Genomic DNA, 21027 nt, shown 5'->3' on the forward strand with positions numbered 1-21027 from the left:
GGAAGCACAAGGATAATGGTCTGAATGTTTATGTTCCTCTGACATTTGATGTTTGTAAAAGTCTTTTATTAATTTAATTTAATTTTTTAACTTTTTATTGGTGCGTTGTAGTCATGTAGTGGGGTACGAGATAACGGAGGCATACATGCACACATCACCCACTTGGTCCTTACTCACTTCCCGCCCCATTCCCTCCCCTCCCTTCGGCTTAGTGATTGACTTTGATATGTTTGTTAATGTACATCATGCATATTAGAGAATTCCCTCTTCCCTCCTCCCATCCCCTCCCTGTCTTCTGCATATTAGGGAGAGCACATGATTTCTTATTTTTTGTGACTGACTAATCTCACGTAGCATAATGTTCCCCGGTTCCATTCATTTTCCTGTAAATGATGTAATTGTGCTTTTCTTAATGACTGAGTAAAATTCCATTGTGGCTGGGCATGGTGGCACACACTTGTAATTCCAGCATTCAGGAGGCTGAGACAGGAGGATCGTGGTTCACGGAGCAGCCTCAGCTACTTAGTAAGGCTCTCTGCAACTTAGTGAGACCCTATTTAAAAATAAAGAATAAAAAATATGGCAGGGATGTAGCTTGAAGGTCAAATGCCCCTGGGTTCCATCCCCAGGCCCGCAAAAAAAAAAAAAAAATCACATTGTGTACATATCTCATAGTTTTGTAATCCATTCATCTGTTGATGGACATCTTGGCTGGTTCCATAGTTTGGCTATGGTGAATTGTGCAGCTATGAACATAGATACACATGCATTAGTTTGGTAGTTTGGCTTCCTGTCTTTTGGGTAGATACCCAGAAGTGGTACTGCTGGATCAAATGGTAAGTTTGTTGCCATTCTTCTGAGGATCCTCCATACAGTTTTACAAAGTGGTTGCATTAATTTGTAAACCCACCAACAATGTCTTAGAGTTCCCACTTCTCCACATCTTCACCAGCATTTGTTGTTTGTGTTTTGAATGATGGCCATTCTAGTTGGAGTTAGGTGAAACCTCAGGGTAGTTTTGATTTGCATCTCTCTGATTGCCAATGATGTTGAGAACTTTTTCATACATTTATTGGGCATTTGAATTTCTTCTTTTGTGAAGTATCTATTTAGTTCACTTGCCCATTTTTTATTGGGTTGTTTTCTTGAGTTCTCTGTATCAAAAGAGTAGGTGGAAAAAAACTTCTCCCGTTTTGTTGGCTTTCAGTTGAGGTTCTTGGTAGTTTACTTGACTGTACAGAAGCTCTTCAGTTTAATGCAATCTCACACATTGATCCACGTTTTAGTTTCTTGTGCCTTTGGGGTCTTGTTGAGAAAGTGTTTGTCTGTGCCTATGTGTTGCTGTGTTGGACCTCTGTCCTCTTCAAGGAGCCTCAAGGTCTCTGGTTTGATTTCCAAGTCTTATCCATGTTGAATTGACTCTAGTGCAGGGTGAGAAAGTGGGGTTTATTTCCATTTTTCTGCATATGGTTAACCAGTTTTGCCAACACCATTTGTTGAACAGGCTTTTTTTCCAGTGTATGTTTTTTGCACCTTTGTCAAAAATCAATTGGCTGAAAGTATGTGGACTTGTTTCCGGGTCTTCTATTCTGCTCCATTGGTCCATGTATCTGTTTTTGTGCCAGTACCATGCTGGTTTTATTACTATGGCTTTGTAGTATAGTTTAAAGTCAGGTATTGCGATTCTTCCTGCATGATTTTTGTTGCTGAGAACTACTTTGTCTATTCTGGGTTTTTTGTTGTTCCAAATAAATTTAAGGACTGAGTTTTCTATGTCTGTAAGGAATGTCCTTGGTAATTTAATGGGTAGTGCATTGAATTTGTAGATCACTTTTGGAATTATGGCCATTTTGATGATATTTATTCTGCCTATCCATGAACGTGGAAGATCTTTTCATCTTCTAAGGTCTTCTTTGTTTTTTTTTTTTTTCAATGTTTTCTCGTTTTCTTTATAGAAGTCTTTTACCTCCTTGGTTAAGTTTATTCTTAAGTATTTTTTTCTTGTGTAATATCTTGAGTGGAAGTGTTTTCTGTATTTTATTTTTTTTCAGTGCATTTTTGGTTGGTATACAGAAAAGCTTCTGAGTTTTTAAGATTGGTTTCATATCCAGACACCATACTGAATTTATTGATAAGTTCTATAAGCCTTCTGGTTGAGTTTGTTGGATCTTCTAAGCATAAGTATAGTATCATGTCATTCACAAATAGTGAAAGTTTGAGTTCTTTTTTCCTATTTGCACTACTTTGCTTTCTTTTTCTTGCCTTATCGCTCTGGCTAGAGTATCAAGTAATATATTGAAAAGAAGTGGTGATAATGGACATCCTTGTCTTGTTCTTGTGTTTAGGGAGAATTCCTGTAGATTTTTCCCACTTAATATGATGTTGGCCGTGGGCCTATTGTAGATTGCCTTTATGATATTGAGGTATGTTCCTTCTATTCCAATTCTCTTCAGTGCTTTTAGCATAAATGGATGTTGGATTTTGTTAAATGCTTTTCAGCATCTGTTGAAATGATGTGATTTTTGTCTTTGGTTCTGTTTATGTGATAAATTACATGGATTGATTTTTGTATGTTAAACCAGCCTTGTATCCTTGGGATGAACCCTACTTGGTCATGATGTGTGATTTTCTTGATATGGTTTCAAATGCGTGTTGCTAGTATTTCGTTTAGTAGTTTTGCATCCAAGTTCATCAAAGATATAGGCCTGTAGTTTCCTTTCCTTGAGCTGTCTTTATTTGGTTTGGGTATTTTTTTTTTTTTTTGAAGTACTGGGGGTGGAACCCAGGGGCATTCTACCTCTGAGCTATACCCCCGGCCCTATTTTTTATTCTTTATTTCGAAACCAGGTCTCACTGAGTTGCAAAGGGCCTCACTATAGCTGAGGCTGTCCTTGAATCATAATCCTCCGGTCTCAGACTCCAGAATGCTGGGATTACAAGTGTGCGCCACCACACCCAGCTTGGTTTTGGTATAAATGTGATGTTATTTTGTCTTCATAGAATGTATTTGGGAAGGTCCCATTTCTTTCTATTTCACAAAATAGATTGAGAAGTATCGGGATTAGCACTTCTGTAAACATTTTTATAAAATTTACTTGGGAAACACCATCTAGTCCTGGGATTTTTTCTTGGTAGGTTCCTTATTACTATGTGAATCTCTTTGATTGCTATTGGCTAGTTTAATTTTTCTATGTCTTCTTGTCTCCGTTTAGAAGGTTGTATTTATCTAGAGAGTTGTCAGTTTCTTCCAGATTTTCCATTTTGTTGGAGTATAGTTTTTCAAAGTAGTTTCTGAAAATCCTCTGGATTTCCACACTGTCCGTGGTAATATCTTCTTTTTCATCTCATATCTTCATAATTTGTGTTGATTCTCTTTTTTTGGTTAAGTTGGCAGTGGTTTATCTATGTTGTTAATTTTTTCAAGAAACCAGCTTTTGGGTTTTGTTGATTTTCTGTATTTTTTATTCTCTATTTCATTGATTTCTCCTCTGATTTTAATAATTTCCTGCCTTCTACTGGGTTTGGGTTAGACTGTTCCTATTTTTCAAGGGCTCTGAGGTGTGTCATTAGATTATTTACTTAGTGATTTTGTGTTCTTCTTATATGGGCACTCAGTGCTATGAATTTTCCTCTTAATACTGCCTTCAGAGTGTCCCAGAGGTTTTGATATGTTGTATTTCTATTTTCATTTGTTAATAGAAATTTCTTGATTTCACCCTTTATTTCTTCTATGATCCATTCTTTGTGTGTGTGTGGTACTGGGGCTGGAAACCAGGGACATTCTACCTATGAGCTGCACACCCAGCTCAATTTTTTATTATTATTTATTTTGAAACAGGTTCTCACTGAGTTGCAAAGAGCCTCACTAAGTAGCTGTGTCTGTGAACCACAATCCTTCAGTCTCAGCCTCCCAAATGCTGGGATTACAAACGTGCGCCACCACGCCCGACCTATGACCCATTCTTTATTCAGCAGTGTGGTGTTCAGTCTTCACATGTTTATACGATTTCTCTGGGTCTTCTTATAGTTGATTTCTAGTTTCATTTCATATGGTCTGAAAAGACATGGGGAAGTATGTCACATTTTTTGAATTTGCTAGTGCTCACTTTGTGGCCCAGGATTTTGGAGAAGGTTCTGTGAGCAGCTGAGAAAAATGAGAACTCTGCTGTAATTGGGTTAATATTCTACATGTGTCTAATAGGTTCATTCAGTTGATGGTGTTCTTTAGGTCTGGGGCATCTTTACTTACTTTTTTCTACAATTTTGGTCTAATGGTGTGAGGGGGTGTTGAAGTCTTCCAGTATTATTGTATTGGGGCTTATGTGTGACTTAATGTCACAAAGCATTTGTTTTATGAAAGTAGCTGCATCTGGGATTAGGGCATAAATGCTGACTATCATTACTTCCTCTTGCTGGATTGTTCCTTTTATGACCTTCTTTGTCTCTTCTAATAAGCTTGGGCTTGAAGTCTAACTTGTCTGATATCATAGTTGCTACTCCTGCTTGTCTTCAAGTTCCGTTGGCATGAATTACTTTGTTCCAGCCATTTACCTTTATTTTGTGACTGTCTTTACTTGTAAGGTGTGTTTCTTGCAGGCAGCGAATGGATGGATTCTGGTTTTTAACCCATTTTACCACCATATGTCTTTTTTATTAAGGAGTTGGGGACATTTATGTTCAGTGTGCTTATTGAGAGATGTTTTTTCATTCCTAACATATTGAGTTGAGATTTAACTTCTCTTTGAGGTTGTGTTCCTTTTTGCTTAGTTGTTTGCTGGGTGAAAATTTTTGTTTCCCTGGTTCTGGCATGTATTAATTATTTTTTCTTTGCAGTTAATCTATTTGAGTATTTTCTCTAGTGCTGGTTTGAAAGACATAATTCCTTCAGCTTCTGTTTGTCATGGGAGATTTTTATTTCCTTGTCTAATTTGAGAGATAGTTTTGCTTGGTAGGAAATTTTTGGCTGCTAGTTGTTTTCTTTTGGAGTTTGGAATATGTTATTCCAGGCCTTTCTGGTTTTCGTGACTTGGTTTGGGAAGTCCGGTTTGCTTCTGAATGTCACTTGGTCTTTTGTTTTTGTTGACTTTCAGATTCTCTCCTTGGCTTTTTTCTTGGTCAGTCTGACGATTATGTGGCGTGGCATGGTAAGGTATATAATAGAGATTAGAGATAGGGAATGTTTAGTAGTATTCTAGTAACAAATGTGGAGTTTTTAGTATAGTGGTATAAAGGGGATTTAATATAGGGCAAAGAAAAGAAGAGAGAAAAAAGGAAAAGAGAAAAGGGATGGAGAAAAGAGAGTAGGCATGTACAAAGGAAGAAGCTTGGGAGAGGGGTTGGGAATAGAGCACTCAAACAAGCAGACACACAAACACACAAAAACAAACAAAACAAAACAAAATAATGCAACCCTACAAATATGTCGATATTCAGCAGACTGGGCCTCTGCAGTCTCTCTCTGTGCAGAGTGCTGCTGACACCTTTCCTGCTGCAAGCCTGGTTCTCTGAGTTTTTCTCAGCCTATGCTGGTATCAATGGGGCTGGATCTAGTCTCAGTGGTAGATCACCCTCCATGCTTTCACAGATGTGGTCTCGATCTCTCCCTGCCTCTGTAGGTGGCGGATGTCTCTGAGATAAAAGTCAATGCAAGAGTCTCTGTTCTCCAAGCCAGGGCTGGGTAGGTCTAACTTCTCCCCATTCACCATGATTAGGCAGTCTCTGGTGATCCCGGAGAGCCTACTAGTTGGATCTAGTGTTAAGCGTAGGTCTCCCCCCCTCCCCACTTTGTACTGATGCAAAGTCTATCTGGGTCTCTGCTATGTCCAACAGCAGACTTCACCCCCACCTTCACCGGTTGAACTGCAAAGTTTCAGACCCAGGGAGTTTATTGCAGCTGTGCAAGTCCCTGGGGGGCCACACTGGGAGCTCTCCCATGGGGATGGCGGCTTCCCTTAAGGAATTGCTGAGTGCTGGTCTGGATCCCTGAAAGCGTGGTGAGCTCGGCCGCCACTGCTGCAAATTGTAGCTGGTGTTTGCACAGGAGGAACTAATGACTTACAGTACCAATGATCTGCAGCTGCTCACTACAAGTCCTTGGTTGTTTTCCTGCTGTCTCTGGAGTCGGGTGAGTGAGGTAAGACGGCACTGCTGAGATGCTCGCGGCCGCGAGGTGGGCAGGCTTCTTTTCTGGTGTTGTTGAACGCCACTTTGGACCTCTGGAGGACGTGATGGCTTGGCTGCCGATGCTGCAAGCTGAGCCGGTGTTTGTACAAGAGGAACTGCTGGCTTACAATTCCGATGGTCTGCAGCAGCTTAGTACAAGCCCTGGTTGTTTCCTCGTCTCTCTGGAGTCGGGTGCAGTGAGGTAAGATGGCGCCACCGCAGCACCCGCAGCTGCAAGGCGGGCGGGTTTCTTTTCTGATGATGTTGAGCATCGCTTTGGATCTCTGCAGGGCGTGGTGAGCTCGGCCGCCACCGCTGAGAGTCGTAGCCGGTGTTTGCGCAGGAGGCACTGATGGCCTCAGTTCCGAAGGTGTGCAGCTGCTTTCCTCAGGTCCTTGGTTGTTTTCCTGTTTGCCTCTGGAGTCGGGTACAGTGAGGCAAGATGGTGTCGCTGTGGAGCCGATGGCCGCGAGGCGGGCGGGTTTCTTTTCTGCTCTCTGATCGGTCCTCTAGCCTTCCTTTCCTGCCACCTTTGCTCTCTTTAAAGTTGGTGTTTTCTGGCTTTTGTAGAACGCTGTTTTTAAGGCAGTGGGGATCAGGCGTCAGCAGGACTGGTATGCGCTGCTTCCTTTGGTCACCATCTTCCTATGTTGAAATCTAATCCGCAATAGTGTTAAGAGGTGGGCTGATAGGAGGTGCCTCAGGAAGAATGTTCTGGAGGCCAGGGGAGTCTGCCCACCCCTTCTGCCATGTGAGGCTGCACATGTGAGACTCCACCCAACACTAAATCAGTGGGCACCTCCATCTTGCCATCTTGGACTTTTTTTTTTTTTTTCAGTACTGGGGATTGAACCCAGGGACATTCTACTTCCAAGCTATACCCTAGCTCTATTTTTTATTTATTTTGAAACAGAGTCTCACTGAACTGCAAAAGGCCTCACTAAGTAGCTGAGGCTGGCTGTGAACTGCGATCCTCCTGTCTCAGCCTCCCAAATGCTGGGATTACAAGCATGTGCCACCACGCCTGGCTTTTGTTTTGTTTTTAATAGTATTGGGGATTGAAGCCATTCTACCTCTGAGCTATACTCCCAGCCCTTCTTATTTTTATTTTGAAACAGGGTCTCTCCAGGTTGCCGAGGGGCTTGTAAACTGCTGAGTCTGGCCTCAAGCCTGTGGTCCTCCTGTCTCAACCTCCCAAACACTAAGATTATAGGCATGCGCCACCTATAGGCTGCTTCCATCCTTGGACTTCCTAGGCTTGTCTGTGAGCAGTAAATTGCTGTCATTTATAAATTATGTCATCTAAGACATTTTGTTACAGCAGCTGAACAGACTAATTCATCCAGATTTTAATTCTGGGATGAACCGTGAAAAATGTTTTGGTATATTATTTTTACTACATCAGCCAACATTTGGGACATATTTGTGCTAAAAAAAAATGACCTGTTGATATCTGAAACTCAAATGTAACTGAGTATCCTGTATTTTATCCCACAATCTTAAACTTGGAAGAACTCCAAAGCAGGCTCAGCTAGAGCAATGGTTCAGGAAGCTGGCCAAGGACATTGTTGAATGAGTGAGTGAGTGTGTGTGTGTGTGGGGGGGGGGGTCTTGGGCCCACATCTGGCCTTGGCCCCTCCTTGGGGGAAAGAGAAGTCAGTGGTCAGAGACCGGGGTCCCTGTGGATTGCTTCTGTGCCTGTGCCATATGTAGGGAGCCCCCACTTCGAAAGACTATACACTGTAGTACTTGAACCATGACTGAATTTTATTTGAATACTATGTTGGTCTAGTGGAGTCAAATGAAATTGCAAAAAATTATCTTGTCTGAGCATGTGGGAGTACTATTCAGAAGTAGCTGAAAGGGGCCACCATGCTGAACCCTCCACTCGCTGTGGGGTTCATCAGAAAGGCAGAGGGCACCCCTGTTTCCATGTGAATTTGAGAGACTTCGGTCCTTCTGGTAGCAACTGAGTGCAGGCCCAGGAAAGCTGCAGGCAGACTTTAGAAGAAAATATGTCCTGAGATTCCCAGCAGATAGGATGAGGTCCATTCTACCTCCAAGCAATACCCCCAATCCTTTGTTATTTTTAAAATTTGAAACAGGGTCTCGCTAAACTACCAAGTCTGGCCTTGAACCTGCAATCCTTCCGTCTCAGCCTCTCAAATATTGGGTTTACAAGCATGCACACCTGGCTTCTATAGTTACTATTTAAATTATTATTATTTTTTTTTTTAGGTACCGGGGATGGAACTCAGGGGCATTGTACCTCCGAGCTATACCTCCATTCCTATTTTTTACTCTTTATTTTGAAACAGGGTCTCACTGAGTTGCAAAGGGCCTCACTAAGTAGCTGAGGCTGGCTTTGAACTGTCATCCTCCTGTCTCAGCCTCCCAAATGCTGGGATTACAAGCGTGCGCCACCATGCCCGGCTTAGTTATTTTTTTTAAAGAATTTCTCATCACTGGAGATGGAGCAGTGAAATAGCTTCAGGGTTAAACCAGAGCCTGGTTTGTGAGTTCAGAGCTTTGGTGTGGATTTATGGAAAACTGTAGGTTTTTATAGTGAAGTTCAGTTTCCAAGTCTCCTGGCTGAAGACCCATGCGGACAGATAGATCTCTTGGCTTTGCAGTGAAATTTCTAGGAAAAATGAGCTACAGCCCATGAGAAAGAGCCAGGTGTCTGCTTGCCAGGGGCTGGGAGATGGGCCTCTGGTGGAAGCTGTGGTCCCAGGCCCGTCTTACCATGGCTTTATTGGAATACCCGCCGCCCTGGAATTCAAGGATCCCGTAGGAGTCTGTCGGGTAGCTCTGGGTGTGTTTGCTGACGGACCATTTTTCTGGCTGCGTCTCCACCTGTTTGTTCTCCTCTCCGGTTCTGCTGGGCGTTGCACTTGGCAGAGGGGGGACATGCTGGTTGGTGAGCTGGCCACAGCAACACCTGGAAAATGGCAGAGCAGGCTCATTGGTAGTGGCTATGTTGTTTGTTAACTGTACTGGGGATTGGACTCAGGCCTCTCTACCACCGAGATACATCCCCAGCCCTTTTTAACTTTTATTTTATTTTATTTTGATATTAGAGAGTGAACCCAGGGACATTCTACCTCCAAGCTAAATCCCTGTATTCATTCATTCATTCATTCATTCATTGATTGTGGCACTGAGGATTGAGCTCAGAAGCAGTCTGCTTCCAAGCTATACTGCCAGCCCTTTATTTTTTTTTTTTTGAATCTAGGTCTTGCAGCCAGGTGTGGTGGTACACACTTGTAATCCCAGTATTTGGTGAGGCTGAGACAGAAGGATCACAGATTCACGGCCAGATTCAGCAACTTAGTGAGGCCCTCTGCAATTTAGTGAGACTGTGTTTCCAAATAAAGAATAAAATAGGGCTGGGGAGTGTGGTTCAGAGGTAGAGTGCTATTGGGTTCAATTCCCAGTACCTGAGGGGAGGGAGGGAGGGAGGGAGAGCGAAAGAAGAGAGAGAGGGACAGATAGACAAGGTCTTGCTAGGTTGGTGAAGTTATCCTCAAACCTGTGATCCTCCTGTCTCAGCCTCCCAACTCCTGAGGTTGTAGGCATATGCCACCATGCCTTTATTTTTTAACAGGGTTTTTCTAAGCTGCAGAGGGTCTCACTAAGTCTTTCAGGCTGGCCTAAATCTTTTAAACCTCCTGTCTCAGTCTCCTAAGGAGACAGGATTACAGGTATGCGCCACCATGCCCAGGGAAGTGGGGGATTTTGACCACATTTTCTCTTTTCCTCCTGTTTGTGAAGATGAGTTTAGTGGCACAGGTGAACTGGGCCCACTCAGAGGTATATTAACTCATTAAGCATTAAGTTTTACTAAAGACAGAAATGCCCCCTAGTGATGGCCTTTTCCAGATAACTTACACATATTTCTATATATACCAGGCTATTTTAAACATATTGGATGGCTGTCTTTCCATCATATATATATATTGGTGGTGGTACAAGAGATAGACCCCCCCGGGGGGAATTCTACCTCTGAGCTCCACCCCAGCCCAATTTTATTCTATTATGTTGAAACAGGGTCTCACTAATTTGCAGAGCGCCTCACTAAGTAGCAGTCCTCCTGTCTCAGCCTCCCAAGTACTGGGATTACAGATGTGTGCCACAATGCCTGACTTATTTTAACTATTTTTTGATGTCTTGATGATATTCACATGAATTAAATATTCTGTGGCAAAGTACAATCACACCCTCCAAACATAGGCTTGGTTTCCAGAATAATACGTTGGATTCTTTGGTTGCTTAGGAGAACGTTTCCCTACTTGTCATACTGAAGGCCTATTTCCATAAGTACCCGTATGCCTCTTTCTGCCCGAGGCAGCTGGCCCTCTGGGCCGTCACCTGCCCTGGTTTCAGGGTTCTTGGTCTGCAGTGTCCCCATAACTCAGCCTCTCGCGCGCTCTTGTTGCCCAGCCTTTTTAGCTTGGTCTCAGGCCAGCTCCCTGTCCTCGCAGGCCGGCGGTTTCCTTCTTCACTCAGTTATTTTTGGCTGCCACATACTTCTATGTGAGCTAGGCCCATCAAGGCTTGAAGTGTTTGCTGGGAGGGACGGCAGGACAGCAGTCGCCTGGGGCCAGGACTTGGTGCAGATGGGCCCCGGAGGACCTGGGAGGGCGGGGAGGGAGGAAGCCAGGAGGACCGTGTCCCGCACACCATATTGGCAGAGGGGGGACATGCTGGTTGGTGAGCTGGCCACAGCAACACCTGGAAAATGGCAGAGCAGGCTCATTGGTAGTGGGTGAGGAGTCCGAGTACGGGAGAGCTGGGGATGGAGCCAGCCTGGGGACTATAGAGGAGAGGATGTCCGTAAGGGCCGCTCCCCGGCAGCCTTGGAGTTTGCTCTGCACTCTGGCTACTCCGTTAGACCTGGACCACCACTCCAGGCTTGCTTTCCCTCTCTCTCTCCCTTCCTTCCTTCCTCCCCATCTTCCCTCCCTTACTCCCTTCTTTGCTCCCTAGATGAAGTTTTATTGAGATATAATTCACCTACCACGCACTTGATCTACTTAAAGTGTCTGACTGCCAGGCGAGGTGGCACAGGCCTATAATCCCAGTACTTAGGAAACTGAGACAGAAGGATCACAGATTCGAGGACAGCCTCAGCAGAGTGGCGAGCCTCCCGGCAACCTAGTGAGACCCTGTTCTAAAACAACGGCAACAGCAAAGACGGGGCTTGGGGTGCAGCTTGGAGGTTGAATGCCCTTGGGTTCAATCACAAGTAACACACACACACACACACACACACACACACACACACACACACATCACTTGGTGTATTTCCCTCCATATATACAACCCCACTCCTCCTTCCCTTTCTTCCTTCCTTCCTTCCTTCCTTCCTCTTCTTTCCTTTCTTCCTTTGTTCTTTCCTTCTGTCCTTCCTTCCTTCCTTTCTTCCCATGCTTATTAGTGAGGTTGGTAGTGATACCACCATGTATGGACTCTAGCTTTTCCTACTGAATTTTATTAGATGTCTTTGGATAGATAGTTTTTAATTTGCTGTTTGCCTTTAAGATTTTTTCCAGGGGCTTTAAATAGGGGTGAGTTTTTTTTTCTTGGCACACTGTAATCATACAGCAATATGAAGTCCAGAGTGATAGACATAGGTGCACCAGCGTTCCTTGAGCCTTCCCCATCTCCCACCCCGCGGCCTCACCCTCCCTGTGCACGACATTGAGACTGGCATTGCTGATTTTGGGTGTGTACATCATGTCCACTGAGGTGTTGGGGGTCCAGGCATAGAGAACACGCAGAGCCCACATAGGAGGCCTGTGCGTGACCCGTAAAGCTCTCTCTGCTGCCGGCCACTTGGCATGTGGTAAGGCACTGGCAGGTGCTAAGGAGGGCTGCTGGCTGGTTCTTCACAAGGGGGGCCTTGGTGCCACTGAAATAAAGATGACTGAGATGTAATCAAGGGAAGACCTTGGTGACCACTGGCATTGTCCCACGTGGCGTTTCTTATCTTGAGGGATACTCACAGGGTTCAGGCAGAGAGAGGAACCTGCAGGATGGTGCATGGCCGTGGAGTGTGGGGGTGTGGGGCACTGTGATCGCACAGGTCAAGCAAATCCAAACCCGCTGATCTCTAAGAATCTATGTACTTCTGAATCAGTGATCCTGATGCATGGATTTTGTGGTCAACATCTGGAAAAATCATTTCCCCATATCCACACTCGGCCTCACTGGTTCTTCCCTCAGAGATGTGATGTTTTAGCTAAATTCATCTCTGATGGTCTGCGTGACTCTAGAAGGCTTTCTGTTCAGCTGATAACAGATACATTTTCACACAGGTGAGTGGACTTGTTTGACATTCGTGAACAAATTAAGCCTCTAGGAAAGCTGTAACCATTCACATCTTTCCTGTGATGGTAATTCCTTTAAATCTAAATTATAAAACTACTGAAGAGGCCCAGAAGATCCCCTGGGAATATGTCCAAAGCTCTCAACTCCTTGACCCCCTCAGGAATAAGGGAAACAGCATTAGCCTGTCTGGTTTTGAGAGCTCCCATTACAGCGAGTGGCAGGTAGAGCCTCTTTTCCAAGGCCCCTGTCATCTTAACAGAGGAGCTTATTAGCTTGATGACTCCTTTGGTAGTGACTCATTTGGGGACTAGATTCTGGTCACTCTCCTCTCCCTTTCTCACACATACTAGAGCAATGCTTGTCGGACAAGTGGTAGACAAGCCCTGGATAATGTCTTACTTACAACTTCCATCTTACCTGTTAGGGTCTTTGGTGCTGGGAATTACAAAGATACATTCTCTTTTGCAAAAGGTTTTCTCTATCCAAGCTTTCTGACCCTGGAAGAGAAAGAAATGGAAATTAAACTGATACATCTCCAAGCCATCACTTGCATTCATTATTATTAGTGTTTTGTGGTACTGGGGTTTGGCCCAAGCGTGGAGCACAAGGCCCACCTGAGATAATGGGACTGATCTTAATCACAAAGACCTGGAATATCCCAGGCCTTACTTTTGTCTTGTTCAGGGTTGGTAATTTGCATGTGTATCTCTCTTTTGTACCTTGGGTGTTTTGCACTTCTTTTTACTAGAAACTCACTGGGAGAGGGGAATATATAAAAAATCTTGTGTCCAAAATAAAGTGTTCGATTGCACAAGAAGCATCGATCCATGTCAGGTTCTTTTTAAAGCGCCGATCATAGGATTATTTTCCTAGGAAAGAACCGCTACAGATAAGAATCTGTAGAAAATCACTCTATCCTTCCCCACCTTTACTGAGACCATCGACCGCGAGCAAACTCGTGCCCCATTGGACTAGCTGGCCTGTGACACCTATTTATTAATTTTTTATTTGAAACAGGGTCTTGACAAGTTGCTCAGAGCCTTGCTCTGAGACTGGCTTTAGGCCTGTGATCTTCCTGTCTCAGCCTCTCAAGTACCGGGATTAAAGGCATGCACCACTGTGCCTAGCTTATTAATTTATTTTTATAAAATTAATATGTTTTTAAAGGAAGACATCTGAATAGTAACCTCCAATCATGGTGGACACACAGCTTGAAGGTCCTTAGCTATGGTGCTCTACAAGGGAAATAGTTTAGAGGGGATATTTATGGTTCCCATTTGCCGAGCCCTAATTCATCCACGTCCATCTGTTGAAGGGATTTTTGTGCGATATGATGTAGAGACTTCCAAGGACACAGACTTGCTCAGCATCTAGAAGTGTCAGCTGAGGGCGGAGGGCACAAGCTGAAGGGGCAGGGCAGCCTGGGGCCGCGTCCTGGGCACAGAGAGAAGGCCCCAGAGTGGCCTCATCCCTGCTGGGAGCAGCCGCGGGCCCCTGCTGGCCAGGTTCCACATGGCCTTAGTCACAGGAACACCCTCACACGGGGAGGAGGCTCAGAGAAGGAAGAGGAGCTCCCGCACAGGAAGGCCCGAAGCCCTGTCTCCTGCGCTCTGGAGTCAGCAGGTGGAGAGCGCAGTGCAGTGTGTGCGGGCGGCCAGGGCGCAGGTGCCGGACGGCCCTGGCAGGGCAGGTGGAGCCCCACACCCTTCTTGCTGAGGAACTGGTGAGCAAGGATCCTTGTGAGGCCTGGCTCAGTGCACATCTGTGGTGTCTGTGTATGTGTGATTGTGTGCTGTGCAATGTATTTGTGTATGTGTGATTGTGTGTTGTGCTATATATTTGTGTATGTGTGATTATGTGATGTACAATGTATTTGTGTCTCTGCATGTGTGTTTGTATATTTTGTTTGCAGCTTTATGATGTATTTGTGTCTGCATGCATATGTGCATGCTGATGTGTGAGTGGGTTTGCAGTGTGTGTGTGTGTGTGTCTGTGGCGCATGTGTGGTGTGTGTGATATAGGGGTGGCATGTGTGTGTGAGGTGGGTGACCATGTGGTATGTGTGCAGCGTGCCCTGTGGTTTGTTATGACAAGTGCAATGTGTGTGTGTGTGTGGGGGGGGTACGTGTGTGGTATGTGTGATATGGGTGTGGCATGTATGTTTGTGTTTGTGTGATTGTATGTTGTGTGGTGCGTTTGTGTCTGTGCTGTGCATGTGTCTGTGGTACATGTGTGGTGAGTGTGATGTAGGTGTGGCACGTGTGCTTGTGTGAAGTGGTGACCGTGTGGTGTGTATTACATCGGTGGTGTGTGTGCAGCGTGCCCTGTGGTTTGTTATGATGAGTGTGGTGTGCGTGTGTGTCTGCAGCTTACGTGTTCTTGTGCGTCTGTCTCCCGAGGCAGTAGTGGGCGGACTGGGAAACGGAGCTGCTTAGATAGAGTCAGAGCGTAGAGAAAACACTCAGCAGAGCCCAGGCCCGCGGCCGCCTGCCCGCAGTCTCCCTGAGGAGAGTCCTGCTCACACCCAGACTGGGTTGTGACCTGAGGGAGCTATTGGACAAGCCCATCGCTGCCCTCCGGTCACCCCAGACGCTAACCTGGGCCCCCTTGTCTCTGAGGGCTGTACTGACGCCCAGTGTCACAGAGGCCCCTGGACTCCCTTGTCAAGAACCTGGTGCCCGAGCCACTGCTTCCAGAGAGCCCTTGCCAGGCCCAGCGAGAAGGCTTCAGGTCCCGCCAAGCGGAGCCTCTCTGGGGAGATCCCAGTCGTTGTTCACTTGGCTTCTCTTTGAATAACCAAAATGATTCCAATCCCAAAGTTTTCCCTTCAAAAAGCAGCACTGGCCAGTTGCAGTGGTGCATGCTGGGAATCTCTGTACCTGGGAGGCTGAGACAGGAGGACTGAAGGCTTATGGCCAGCCTCAGCAACTTAGCAAGACACTCAACAGCTTAGTGAGACCCAGTTTCAAAATTAAATAAATAAAAAGGGCTGGGGCTGTAGTTCAGAGGTAGCATGTCCTTGGGTTCAATTTGCAGCACTACAAAAGCAAACCCAAACACTTTTCCCTCCAAGGAGTTTAATGGCTGCTTGAGCTCCACTTGGTTGTCCCCATAGCCGGCTGTATTTGTGCCAATAATAGGAAAACATCAAAAGCTGGGCATGGTGGCGCACACCAGTAATCCCAGTACTCGGGAGGCTGAGCTAGGAGGATCACAGGTGCAAGTAGCGAGACTCTCATCAACCTAGTAAGACCCTGTTTCTAAATAAAACTAAATGGGCTGGGGTTGTAGCTCAGAGGTAGAATGCTCCTGGGTCCAATCCCCAGTAAAGAGAGAGGGAGAGGGAGAGAGAGAGAGAGAGAGAGAGAGAGAGAGAGAGAGAGAGAGAGAGAGGAAGAAGAAGAAGAAGAAGAAGAAGAAGAAGAAGAAGAAGAAGAGGAGGAGGAGGAGGAGGAGGAGGAGGAGGAGGAGGAGGAGGAGGAGAGGGGAGGAGAGAGGGGAGAGACCAACTCAGAGAACACAGTGCAGAGCAGGGCTCTCAGCAGTCCCTGGCCCAGCCTTCTCCCCTGGAATGTTAGAAGAACCCAGTACAGAGTAGCAGAGAAGCGTGCTCACTGTCTGGGGAGAAGACGCACCTTTCCATTGGGCAAGCCAGGCCTCACTTCCCAGAGAAGCTAGGAGTGCGTGCACATGTTTGTTTATAAAAACACAGGGGTCACTGGACTTGGGCTATCTGCCAACCACAGACAATTAGAACTCTAAACAAACTTGAAACCCCCCCCCCCAGGAGTGGATGCTTTTTCACAGAGACCTAAGATAACAATTCTGAATCTGCTCTCTGTGTATTTGAAGACTAAACAAGTAAACCGATGTATTCTGGGTAAGTGGAGCTGGATCTCTAGCTGTTGGACAGGGAGCTACAAATGAGGAAGCGGGGAAGGTCCGACGGAACTCTGTAGCACTGGACAGAATTGCAGACCTCAGGATAAACTAGTCTGTAATACATAGAGGCAGATGTAAAAACAGATGCGAATGTGTACGTGTGGTCCCCTATACACACACCTACAGGTGGATATAAATATGTCTTTTGCTTAATATTACAGATCGCCCCAAAGCACCAGATACCGATGGAGTCACAGGGTCACCAGGCTCAGCGGAGGCTCAGCCCCGCCCGCCTCTGGACTTCATCAGGCTCTGGGTGGGGGCCGCAGGCACGTCTGCAGGAGTAGCCCGGGGAGCGCCGTTTCCATTCACTCACAGCTGGTGGCCAGGCCCTCAGTTCTCTGCCAGCGAGCCTCTTCACACGGTGGCGGCTCATGACACCTAGTCCCCATCAGCGCGAGCAGGCCGGAGAAGCCAGGCGAGAGAGAAATCCTGGTCTCTGCGTGTGTCCCGTCACCTTGCCACGGTCTACTCACTAGGCATGGGCCCCTCAGTCCATCCTTCTCACGGGAAGGATGACACAAAGCCTGATCGCTAGGGCCCAGTGGCCACCGGCCCGTGTGCCTGCCCCGCGTTCACCAGCATGTCTAAGAACAGTGGGCATCACGAGTATGGAATAAATAAATAAACATTCATCACGGCACTCCTGGCGAAACCACCGGAGAAGGTTGTCTGAACATGACCTGAATCTGCTCAGAACACATCACACAGCCCAAACCAAGAGACACCCATCAGAATAACCCGCCAAGACCCTTCACAAATGTCAAAGAAGCCCGAAAAATGGGAACGAAGCTGCAGAGACAGGACCTGGTCACGCCCGCCCCTGGCCACGCCCCCACTCGCTCCAGCCATTCAGCCCTCAATTCCTCTCTAGCTCCACCTCCTCGGCCCCGCCCCGCCCCGCCCACTCACCCCACCCATTCCGCCCTTGAGTCCCTCTCTAGCCCCACCTCCGCGGCCCTGCCCCTCAATCTCCACTCTCTTCCTGCCCCTCTGGGCCCCGCCCCTGCCCCTGGGCTCCGCCCCTACCCCTCTGGCCCCGCCTCTACTCTTCTGGGCCCCGCCCCCTCAGCCCTGCTTGTTCTTCCTGCGCTCTAGGCGATTCTATGTCCCTTTCAGCCACTCTAGGGTAAGAAACCAGCCAGGGGGCGCGGCTCAAGAGGCCTGTGCCAACACAGTGGGGGAATCAGAAAAGCCTGTCCTGAGCGCCTAGGTTTTATATAATCAAAAGGAGGAAATGCCTCCGGCCTCACAGAGTTTGAACTGCAAGGAGGAGAAGCTTGGAGAGTAAAATTCCACTGTGTGTCCACATCTCCTTAGCCAGCTGCCTGTCCAGGGCCGCTAGTTGGCTCCTAGCGTGGCCATCTGTGAAGTGCTGTTATAAGCGCGGCATGCAGGGCTCACTATAGTATTCCGACTTTGATTCTTTGGGAAAGAGGAGGAGTGGGGTCCTTGGTGCATATGGTGGCTCCATGCCTGGTCTTTTGAGCAGCCTCCAGTCTGATCGGGATAGTGGCTGTACTAATTCAGTCCCCAAAACAGCCATAAAGAAGGAACAAGATGATATCATTGGCAGGAAAATGATGGAGACTAGAAAATATTGTGCTGAGTCAACCGGTTACAGAAAGTCAGGAGCCGTCTGTTTTCTCTCATATGTGGAAGCGAGAGAGAAAATAGAGAACAAGAGGGACTTTTGATCACGGAGGAGGAGCAGAAAGAAAGCAGCAGCCCCGGGAGGCTGCGCCATGCATGGACGGCGGCAGCGGGAGGCCCACGTACGTTTGCACCGCCCTGAACCTCACTGTGATGTGTGATTACAGTGCACCAATGAAAGGGTGCGCGTGTGTGTGCGTGTGTGTTAAAAAGGCGCAGTAGTATGCCCAGGGCTCTTGTGAAAGTCTTTTCTGTCGAGGTGGCATTTAAAAGCCCTCGTAATGGAAGCGTCCCCATCTCCTGACGCCCGCGCAGGGCGCCTCGACTTTTCTGGAAGCATCTGCCCTGCCGTGTATTCATGGCCACCTCTGAGGAGGAGGGCCGGGGGCCGACAAGCACAGCCCTTCCACTTCACTGAAAAATCCGGGGTTTTCTTTTTTACTAACAACAACAAAAAGTACGCTAGCATGTGACTAACATACTTTCCCTGAGGGGGAAATGCTTTAATATTTAGTGTTAGTTTATTCTTCAAAGTTTTAAGGAGAATCTCTTCAGTTCAGTGCTGCACGTTATACCCTGTCCTCTAGAAATGTTCTAGAACTTGCTGGAACTTGCTGAGGATGAGCAAGGGGAGCGGGGCCACTTTTAGCCTGCAGTGTCTCGGGGACGCAAGGCCTCCTGCCATTCTCCGCCTCCGTCCATCCTCTGCGAATGGCCCCTCTGGGGCAGGCTCCCGTGACCCCAAGCCCTGCCCCCGTGACCTTCACCCTGTCCCTCCCCAGTGGCCTTCCCTCTCCACAGCGCCCCTAGGTCTTCCCGGTCTGTGCTCAATGCCTCTTTGTTTATCTTTATTATTTTTTTGCAGTGCTGGCGATAGAATCCAGGGCCCTGCACATGGCGGGCAGTGTTCTACTGAGCCACACCCAGCCCACTTGGTGCCTTTTAATGCCTGAGAGAATGGGTCGCCCCAGGAGCGACTGCCAGCCCTAACCAACACCCTCTCCCTGCAGCGCACCTGCCCGGCAGGGCTCCCGAGCGCGGCTCAGAGGCAGAGTTGTGGACGGTCCCTCCGGGCCGCGCTCCATGGCTGAGGAACCCGAGGTCGTAACCAGAGCCAAGGATCCTTGAGCCAGCGCGTCCCGTCCCTTGGAAGGCGTCGTGCTAATTCAAGAGTGACGGCGACTCTTTGAGGGTGGCACCCTAGAGTTGCCACCCACCCTGTCCCTGCAAAGCGTGTCTTTGTGAAACTAGGAAGGAGGACAGGGTCTCCTGTGGTTCCTTTACAAACCCCTCCTGGTCCTTAGGCGAGCAGCTCCCATTCCTGTGAACTCTTCCTAGCCATCAGGAAGGCTCTTTTTTTTTTTTTTAGGGAGTAAGTATTGAACCCAGGAGCATTATACATCCAAGCCCCCCCCCCCAGCCCTATTTTTTATTCTTTATATTGAAACAAAGATCTCACTAAGTTGGGGAGGGCCTCACTAAGTAGCCGAGGCTGGCCACGAACCTGCAGTCCTCCTGTCTCAGCCTCCCAAGTACTCGGATTACAGGCCTGTGCTACCTTGCCCGGCTAGGAAGAGGCCATTTTGAATAGCTCAGGGAGAGAAGACAGGGATGCTTGGTAGGGGACATTAAACTGCCCGCAGGAGTGTTCATCTCAGCCGTGGCGTCTGTCCACGTGGGTGAGGCATGCAGGCGTTGCGCTGGGGGTAGAACACCAGCATCGTCCCCGCACCTCACGCCCTCTGAGCTGTGATTTTTTTCTCATCTCTGAATCTGAGCCTCAGCTGGGGTAACATTTGTCCAGCCTCTGGAGGGTCCTAGATGTCACTGGGGATCTTGGTCCTCCCTCTGCTGAGGACCGTGTACCCGTGCTGGGCCTGGGGGAGCTGGTGAGACGACGAGACGGCCAGGCAGGAGTGGGCTGAGGAGCAACGGGAGCTGAGAAGCCGTCTAAATTTTTTTAAGAAAGAAAAACTTGCTCTCAATGTGTGTCCAAGGTGTACCAGTATTGGAATGGCCTAGGAAGATTTGGGAAAGCTCTGATTATTAATATATTTCAAAAGAAAATAATTGATATATTTCAAAATAGTTGTGTCAAAATGGCGGCAGACATGGGTAAAGAAAGGACTTGACTTCTGCCTAAAACAGGCAGCTATTCCAACGTAAATCAACCTAGGGAGGTACCTTACAAGGACGTTCACTACGTCAGAGTCACGCAAACAAGATGGAGGTCATGGGTATAAAAGGCCGAGTCTACGTGTAAGCCCTTTGGTGTATTCATTTCGAGCCACCCCCCCCCACCCACACACACACACATGCCAATGGGGCTGCGTTTCTATTTTCTGTATTTCTATCTTTCTAATAAACTTCTTTAAATCTTCAGCAATGGTCCAAGCTATGCATATTTATTCTTAGCTTAGGACAAGAATCCACGGTTTTTCTTCTGTTTGGGGTCGTTTTGGATTTTGGTATGGCTTGGGGGAAAGTGTGTCTGGGACCGTCGCAGGGGTTCCCGGGAAACAGTTTCCACAAACCATATTCTCCCGATCCATAACACAAGATATCTTGTGCACTCCGGGTGGTGGTCCAGGTGCACGCTGCAAATTATTCACTGAATTTCCTGCGGATTTATAGTAAGGGGCTGGGGAGGTGTGGATATCAGCCCTTCCGGAAGCTTTTCTTTAAAGGAAACTAAAAAATGGTGGCTGCAGGGACTTGAGGGGGCACTGGAGGGGCTTTCACAGCCGTCTGGAATGTGTTTACACACACCTAGGATGACCCGACTGGGCGGGAAGCTGGAGGTGGCAGGGACACCCTAAGAAGGCTGGGGCGGGCAGGGATGGGCTCGGGTCTGCTGTGAAGCAGGGTGTGGCTTTGGTCTGGAAAGGGGCAGCCGTGGGAAGTGGCTTCCAAACATAAAAGCTGGTTTATTGGTAG

The 21027-nt window shown here is 47.3% G+C and overlaps 1 protein-coding gene across 1 annotated transcript in view; it reads right to left on the reverse strand.

Moving 5' to 3' along the window:
- The window catches only part of TRPM1 (transient receptor potential cation channel subfamily M member 1), a gene marked incomplete at both ends in the record, with an annotated part of 131553 nt that overhangs the window by 64247 nt on the left and 46279 nt on the right, over positions 1-21027 (reverse strand). The window contains 2 exons of the mRNA XM_080691709.1: positions 8908-9103; positions 12913-12992. Of these exons, the coding sequence (XP_080547835.1) occupies positions 8908-9103; positions 12913-12992 (276 nt within the window). The remainder of the gene's footprint in view (positions 1-8907; positions 9104-12912; positions 12993-21027) is intronic.

The sequence above is a fragment of the Muscardinus avellanarius genome, assembly GCF_963383645.1.
Source record: "Muscardinus avellanarius genome assembly, chromosome: 3".
NCBI lineage: Eukaryota > Metazoa > Chordata > Mammalia > Rodentia > Gliridae > Muscardinus > Muscardinus avellanarius.